At 45.8% G+C, this 8,854-nt stretch overlaps 1 protein-coding gene across 1 annotated transcript in view; it reads right to left on the bottom strand.

The window, feature by feature from the left end:
• LOC138752890 (zinc finger protein DPF3-like) overlaps positions 1-7,876 on the bottom strand; it is an 88,286-nt gene extending 80,410 nt beyond the window's left edge. Inside the window, exons 1-4 of the mRNA XM_069915501.1 lie at positions 7,792-7,876; positions 5,751-5,946; positions 4,435-4,595; positions 3,987-4,094 (exon numbers count right to left, since the gene is read on the bottom strand). Of these exons, the coding sequence (XP_069771602.1) occupies positions 3,987-4,094; positions 4,435-4,595; positions 5,751-5,946; positions 7,792-7,876 (550 nt within the window). The remainder of the gene's footprint in view (positions 1-3,986; positions 4,095-4,434; positions 4,596-5,750; positions 5,947-7,791) is intronic.
• Between the last annotated feature and the right edge of the window lie 978 nt (positions 7,877-8,854).

Below are 8,854 nucleotides of genomic sequence, written 5' to 3'. Positions count from 1 at the left end.
TCGAGCAAACAGGGTATGGAGGTGGGCCCTGTGATCTTCGCGGCTGCGGCTGGCGATAAGGATATCGTCCAGGTAGATAACCAAAAAGTCCAAGTCCCTACCCACTGCGTCCATGAGGTGCTGAAAAGTCTGGGCCGCGCTCTTGAGGCTGAAGGGCATATGCAGGAATTCAAAGAGGCCAAAGAGGATGATGATCACCGTCTTGCCGATGTCCTCGGGATGAAATGGGATCTGATGATACCCCTGCACCAGATCGACCTTGGAGAAGACTTGCGCGCCATGGAAATTGGCCGAGAGTCTTGATTGTGTGGAACCGGATACCTGTCCGGTGTGGTTGCGTCGTTCGAACACCAGTAGTCGGTGCAGGTTCTCCAGTCCAAGGAGGATTTGGGGACCATGTGGAGGGGAGGCCCAGATGCTGTCCAAGCAACAGACGATCCTCAACTTCTGCAGCCGGGAAAACTTCTCCTTTGCCAGCTGCAGCTTCTCAGATGGAAATCGTCTGGGCTTGGCGTGCAGTGGGGGGCCCTGTGTGGATATATAGTGGTATATCTTGTGCTGGGGTAAGGTGGCGCTGAATCGTGGATGAAGGATGGCAGGGAACTCATGGAGTATATTCGAATACTCATCCATGGAAGAGGTGATGGCGGTAATCTCGGGCCTGCAGGCATTCGTGGCATCCAGGCGCACCGAATGGAAGGTGTGAGCATTGACCAGCCTCTTGCCCTTCATGTCGACTAATAGTCCTTGTGCCCTCAGGAAGTCGGACCCTAACAACACAGTACACACTGAGGCTAACACGAATTTCCAGCAGAATTTCTCTTTCCCGATCTGGATCTGCGCACTGCAGGTACTGAAGGTCTTGATGGCGGAACTGTTGGCTGCCCGCAGGGTGGGACCACGAGATCAGGTACGTGTCTCAAGGGGGTTGGGGGGCAGGACGCTCAGCTCCACTCCTGTGTTTACCAGGAAACATCGGCCGGTGGACTTGTCGGTAACGTGAAGGAGACTGTCCACGTGGCCAGTCGTTGCAGCCATCAACGGTGGCTGGCTGGGTCATTTCCCCTGGAAGTCACATGGTTGTCAGTACTTATGAGCTTGCACTCCCCAGCGCTGATGGTAAATCACTAGGTGGAACAGTGCTCCTCTGGCTTGTGCTTGGGGGAGTGTTGTGGCTGGCTGGCTCTTGGTCACGCAACCTGACCGAGGGCTGCTTCATTCTCCCTCTTGGTGTGTCAGAGGGTGTCCACTCAGGCTGCGACTTGGCATGGATCCGTGAAGTCCTCATCCACCAGGAGTAGTTGGATGTCCCCAGGCATCTGCTCAAGGAAGATCTAACGGAATAGGAAACAAGGTTTGTGATCCTCTGCCAGCGCCAGGATCTCGTCCATTAGGGCCGATGATGTGCGGTCCCAAGCCTGTCGAGGTGCAAGAGTCTGGAGGCACGCTGCTGAGGGGAGAGCGCGAAAGTGCTAAGGAGCAGGTTCTTGAGGGCAGGATATTTACCCTCGGCTGGAGGGTTGTGGCTGGCTGCCGTTTCTTCGTCCAGCACGCTCACGATGTGGTAGAACATCGTGGCGTCTGCTGAAATATTCCTCAGTTGAAACTGCGCCTCCGCCTGCCTGAACCATGTATGTGGGTGATGGGTCGAGAAGGGGGGCATTTTGATGGCAACGGTGTTGATCTCTGCCGGATCCATGTTCTTGAGACCAGAGAGGCGTCTGGGCTCAACGGGGGTCACCAATGTAGTGCTAGACACAGCCAAGAAAGACTCAGCCACCACATTGAAAGTCGTTAATTACTGTTTTAATTCAAATTCAGCGCGCGTCCTTTTAAGGGCAGCATGAGCTCAGACACCTCGTGCATTGTGACATCATAATCGCTGCCCCAGGAGCACGCTGGGCAGGAGACTTAAGGTAGGGAGAAAACCCTGACAGCGCCATCTTCCCGTAGCTGCCCCACCATGTGGTATTACACACGGAGCTGGTTCGCCATGAGAAAGTGCACCACCACATCCCCTAAATTTTTCGCCTTTCACCCACGTCCTCTGATTTGTTTCTCACCTACCCTATCTAAATGCCTTTTAAATGTTGTAATTATTTACATTCCCCCCCCCCCCTCCCAACCCCCCAGCAGTTCCTCTGGCAGCTCATTTTGCAGTTCCACCACCCTCTGTGAGAAAAGCTTGCTCGTCAGATCACATTTAAGTCTTTCCTCTCTGCCTTGTAGCTTTAAGCCCCTTTCACTCTTGCAAGTGGTCCCAGGAATTAACGGCCAATCGGTCTAAAAAGGATCTAGTGTAGAGATAGACGGCCTCGACCCTTAGAGCAATCCCCAGCATCTGCAGACACCAGCGTTGCAATCAGGCAAGTGTAGAATGGGCAATTGCATTCCAGGACAGAAATAACCCAAGGTTTTGTGTGAGTGTGGGAACATGAAGGAAGAAAAGATTAAAATGAGGGTATAAATTTTCCCGTTGGAAAGTCACAGCAGGGGAGAGAGAGAGAGAGAGAGAGAGAGAGAGAGAGAGGAAATAAATAGCAATAGCTGAAATTTTTTTAAATAGAGTGGGAAAATTGGTAGCACTATAGTGCACAATTTATAAAGACCATGAAAAAAAGCGATGGCGGACCTGACTTCCCAGGATGTCGTGCAGCAGAGAAACCCCTTCATGAATGCTCCATGTATGCAGCCATGTATACAGCCCTTTCTCTGCCGCACAGCATTCTGGGAGGGCAGGTCCGCCATTGCTTTTTCCCATGGTCTTTATAAATTGTGCACAATAGTGCTACCAACATGCCCACACTATATAAGTTGTATGTGATAGCGCTACCAACTTTTCCACACTGTATAAATTGTGCACGATCGCGTTTCCAACTTTCCCATCCTTTTGGCTACTTGCCCTCATTGGCCAGGGCACTAAGTACATGAGCTGAGAGGTTGTGTAACATCTGTGCAAATCTACACTTGAATATCGTGTGCATTTCTGGTTGACCAGCTGTTGGAAGGTTGGCATTCAAGCTGGAAAGGTTGCAGAAAAGATTCACAAGGACAATATCCGCTATTGCTATTTATTTGTAGCACTTTCCCACGGTCCCTTATAAAGGTTTATATAGGCCGGCACAACAACAACAGGGGCTGAAGGGCTCATAATGTACTGTACATAAAGCTTAATTATGTTATAATTAGGCATGATTAATTTTGTTCAAATATAAGATCATAATACATTGATCGGGATTTAGGGCAGGTCCATCATCAGCCTTCTATTGGTAGAAGGTAGAACAGTCCTAACCCCGGGGATGGCTCCTTGCAAGCGTCCAGTGTCCAAGTTAGGAGTGGTCAAGTTTGAACAGCAAAAATGCCATTCCTTTCTCAGGACAGTGATCAGCCAATTTAGAGAGACGCAAGTGTAAAAAGGGCTTTAGACTCTCCTGACATGGGAAAAAGACCGGGGGCTTTTACCATATCTATCCCCTTCTTGATTTTGTGTACACCTCTATGAGGTTAAACCCCTCAGTCTCCTACACTCCAAGGGAGACTCCTAGCCTTATCCAATCTCTCCTTACAACTCAAGACCTCCAGCCCTGGTATCGTCCTTGTGAATCTTTTCTGCATCCTTTCCAGATTGAATGCCAACCTTCCAACAGCTGGTCAACTAAAAATGCACACGATATTCCATGTGTAGTTTTGCACAGATGTTACACAACCTCCCAGCTCATGTACTCAATGCCCTGACCAATGAGGGCAAGCAGCCAAAAGCTTTCTCGCCAAAAGCTACAACCAGACCACTGATTGAACACAAATTAACCAGCCCTTCCTACCCTTCGCCTCAGCCAAATAAAACAAGCAGACAATTTACACTTTCAAGTGTAACTGAGACTTTCAAGTGTTATTGACACTTCAAGGCCCTCATAGCATGCTTTTGTTGATGAGTTGCAAAGGAAATCGTAACATCTTGACTCCATCAGTGGCTGATGGACACTCACCAAGCTTGATTTCACAAAGTCTCAGCCTGGGGTCTTCAGGGGGATGCATACGCCTCTTCTTACGCCAGCACCGAGCGGGATAAGTGTACAGCTGACCGGGAGCCAAGCCTACAAGGTACAGACTGTGAATTAGAGTACAGTGCCATGGAGACAGTCCATGACAAACCCAGTCAGTACAATGTAGAAGTAAAACATGGAAGTCTGCAGACATCGTGATTGAAGTAAAAACACAAACCTGGAGGAACTCAGCAGGTCAAACAGTGTATTTTATGTAGCAAAGATAAAGATACATAAACAATGTTTCAGGCTTGAGCCCTTCATGATGATACGGACAAAATGTAGGCAAGTGCTACACAGCTTCTTATAGATGCTGTGTGGCCTGCTGAGTTTCTCCATATTGCATTGTTTCATGAGTGTGAGGTTCATTCAGGAGTATATGACACCTTACCTGGGCCCCTGTGCCTCTTCTCCATCCAGATGTAGCAGTTATTTTGAGCGACACCAGTTTGAGAGTCCAGGAATGGCAGCCGAACACTGCGCTCTGCACATAGCCGGGCATTGTAGTTCCGGCAATGTTCAATGGCTTCCTTGTAGAACTGTTCCCCCAGTCTGTGGAAAACAGGTGTGGAGAATTTCATACAGTGGATGCAGTGGAGAAAAACACGTGCGTACACTCACACACACGTCAAGACTGTTGCAATCATTTAACACAAAATTAAGCTGTAAAGACTGGGTAAGGTCAGGCAAGTAAAAAAGAAAATTGGAAATGAGGTGATTGTGTTAAGGGAACGATACTGGGACTTTAAGGCAGCATGCTTAGCAAAGCAGTTAGCTAGCACTTTTACAATGCCAGGGACCTGGGTTCGAATATGCCCCTATCTGTAAGGAGTTTGTATGTTTCCCCTGTGACCATGTGAGTTTCCAGCTTTGATTTCCTTCTACATTCTAAAAACATATGGGGTTGTAGAATTAATTGGACACATGGGTGTATTTGGGTGGTGCAGGCTCGTGGGCCAGAAGGGTCTGTTTCCATCCTGTATCTCTAAAATAAAAAAAATAAATGGACTTCCAAGAGATCCTCATCATCAGCTGGATTTTGTTCTCATTCAATTTGCAATGGCTTGTTTCAATCAGTAACGTGTTCAACTGACTGGACGTGGCATTCATGACACTCCAGAGCAAGGAACAGCATTGAAATGTGCCTACCAGTGTACAACCCTGAGGAACCTCACACATGCTCACATCTAGCATGGGTCCAGATAGTCGAGCACTTACTGTTCTTCACAATCACAATCAAAACTTGTCAACCAAACTAAACAGAATCACAGTATTTATAATAACAGAAATCCACTCTGACAGCATTCACTAACCTCTACACAAAAAAATTTGAGTTACGCTATAAAATTTGCTCCTGTGCAGCAAATTTTGTTTTATTTTCAGGTCACACTTCTTGGTGCATGTATACTGATTATGTGGCTTCATGTTATTCCCACAGGCAGAGAGAATGCTGAAAGACCAAAGGAACTCCTCACATTAACCATCCGAGACTCTCAGACAGGTCAAGTACCCCTTATTCGATGATCCGAAAACCAAAAAGATCCAAAACCCAACATTTTTATTTTAGGAATGACATGATGTCACAAGTGGAAAAAAAATCAACACCTGACTTGCCCACATGCGGCTTTGACTCTGTTGACGCTGGTTTGATTACAATAACAGTAAAAAAAAATGAAATATTTGCTTCTGGCTGGGAAGGTGCCAAACGGAGCTGGGTCCAAATCTTCAGCATCGGCCGGGGTAGGCGACGGCAACTCCATTCTGAACATCAGGTGAAGTGCTGTCCGCATCAAAGAAGTCACTTCGGGCTTCCAGGCAGGAACTGGCACGTAGTCGGGAACCGGTGGGGGTGGTGAGGAGGTGTTGGTGACCGGTGGCAGTGGTAGTAGGGAGGTATCAGGGACTGGCGGCAGAAGGGTGGTATCAGGACCAGCAGCAGTGATGGGGAGGTTTCGGGGACCGGCGGCGGTGGGGAGGTGGCCTTCTTTGGTAAGTACTAAACATTATTTCACATGAATTTTCCACTTGTGGTATCACATTAGCGCTCAAAGAGCCTGTTGCTAGTTGCTGCTTAACCCCTGATACAGGTTTTCTGCTGATGCTACTGTGCTACTTCGTTCCATTGTTCCAAAAACCAAAAAAATACCCAAAAACCAAAAAAAAATGTCTGGTCTCAGAGATTCTGGATATGGTGTACTCGACCTGTATTCACAAAACAATATTTATTGGTTTATTTGTATTTATGAAGACTTGTTCTGCATTTGTATTATGTGTGTTATGTCTGGTGGTGTGTATATGTGTTTTGCACCAAGGTTCGTAGAATGCAGCTTCGTTGGGTTGTATTTGTTCAATCAGATGACAATAACCTTGACTTGATTTATGGAAAAATAGTGACACAGGTGATTTCCAGATAGATACATCATCATGAAAGGAGTAGAGGGGTGTCTTTCAGGTGTAAACAGTTTTAGTTTGATTTGGTCATCGTGGTTAGCACATGTGGGTCAAAGGGCCTGTTCCTCTACTATGTTGCTCGGAGTTTGACATTCATAGACACCAGAGTTCATATCCTTTGAAGAGCACTATTTAAAAGGTTTAAAGGCTTTAATGATACATGGATGGGAATCTCAGCACACACAAATACACACAGTCATCAAGTTTTACAGCATGGAAACAGGACCTTCAGCTCACTTGTCCATGCCAACAAAGTTGTCTACCCAATCTTGTCTCATTGGCCTGCATTTGGCCCACATTCCTCTAAACCAGCCATTCTGATCAGGCCTTCCTTGGAGCCACAGCTCGTTTAAGTAAAAGTTTTGTTTTCTTTACACGTCAATACATTTTTTTAAAATGTTTTTTAAGTAGACGGTAGGTTCACAAGGATGATTCCAGGAATGAAAGGGTTATCAAATGAGGAACATTTGACAGCTCTTGGCCTGGACTAGATAGAACTTATGAGAATGATGGGGAATCTCATTGACACATTTCAAATGTTGAAAGGCATGGATAGAGAAGATGTAGCAAGGTTGCTTCCCATGGTGGGAAAGTTTAGGATAAGAGGGCACAGCTTCAAGGTTCGTTTAGAACAGAGATCTGGAGGAATTTCTTTAGCCAGAGGGTGGTAAGTCTGTAGAATTTGTTGACATGGGCAGTTGTGGAGTTCAAGTTATTTAAGGCAGAGATTGATAGGTTCTTAATTAGCCAGGGCATCAAAGGTTATAGGGAGAAGGCTGGGCAATGTGACTGAGTGGGAAAATGGATCAGATCATGATTAAATGGTAGGGCAGACTCGATGGGCTAAATAGCCTATTTCTGCTCTTGTGGTAGGAAAATCCAAAGTACAGAAGAATCAAAAACATGACTGCTTCACAGGGAAGGTGGCCGATAAACTTTGAGCAGAGTCTGGGGGAAGGGGGGGTGGGGGTGGGGGGCATAGCCATAAGAAGGTTGAGAATTACTGCTCTAAACATTTTCTATCCATGTACCTTCCTAAATCTTTTTAAAATGTTTTTATTATATCTTCTTCTGCTGGAAGCTCATTCCAAAAACCCACCTGCTCAATATGAAAAAGTTTCTCCCCTCATTTTAAACTCCTGCTTCCAGTTTTGGACTCACTACCTGGGAAAAAGTCTGTGACGATTAACCTTATCCATGCCCCTCATGATTTTATAACCCTCTACATCAGCTTCTTGGGCCTCAGGGAGAAAAAGGCAAGCTTCTCCATATAATTCAACCTTCCAGTCCTGGTTACATTCTTGTGAACCTTCTCTGCACCTTTTCCAACGTAATGAATCTTTGCTCTCGCAGGGTGACCTGAACTGTACACAATACTCCATGTTACCTCGCCAACATCTTATACAGTTGTAGCAAGATGTTGCTGTACTGATGAAGACAAGTGTTCTGAGCGTCTTTTTCACCTCTTTGTCTACTTGTGTCACCACTTTTGTGGAACTGTCTACATCTCTCCCGTCTATAACTCACTGTTTTACAATACAGAAACAGTATTCAACGATTTCAAAGAGTATAAGATTGATAAACTGAGATGGAAACAGAGAATGTCATCAGAGAGAAAAGATCTGGGAGCAAAAAATAGTGATATGAAACCAGTTTGTGTGGAGACAAACAAGAGAGAGAAAATAAGAGAGAATAGTCGAATAGGTGATGCACTCCAGGGCAGAGGATAAACTAAAGAGGGGAATGTAAGAAATGTACTGCATCAATTGTGAGTGAATGGAGATTTCATCTTGATTAAATGAATTGGCATAAGTAGGTGTGAGGTGCCTTCAGGTTAACTTCCTGGATCGATACAGATTTCAGATTTATTGTCAGAGTAGATACATTACATCACATACAACCCTAAGATTATTTTTCCTGCGGGCCAGGCAGAATTACCACTTATTGGTAGTGCAAAAAAAAACTATACTCAAGGTACACATGTAAAACATAAAGGAATATATACAAACTGTGCAAAACTGAAAGGAAAAAATAAAAAAATTAAAAATATAAAGTGCATAAGTTAGAGTCCTTAAATGAGTCCCTGATTGAGTTTGTCGTTGAGGAGTCTGATAGTGGAGGGGTAGCAGCTGTTCCTGAACCTGGAGGTGTGAGTCTTGTGGCACCAATACCTCTTTCCTGATGGTTGCAACGAGAACAGAGCATGTGCTGGATCCTTGATGATTCCTGCTGCTCTCCGATGGCAACTTTCACTGTAGATATTTTCGATAGTGGGGAGGGTTTTGCCTGTGATGTCCTGGGCTATGACAACTACCTATTGGAGGGCTTTACGCTCAGGGGTATTGGTGTCCCCAAACTAG

The sequence above is a fragment of the Narcine bancroftii genome, chromosome 2 (genome assembly GCF_036971445.1).
Source record: "Narcine bancroftii isolate sNarBan1 chromosome 2, sNarBan1.hap1, whole genome shotgun sequence".
NCBI lineage: Eukaryota > Metazoa > Chordata > Chondrichthyes > Torpediniformes > Narcinidae > Narcine > Narcine bancroftii.
The sequence above is the reverse complement of the archived record's forward strand: the minus strand, read 5'-3'. Positions and strand labels throughout refer to the sequence as shown.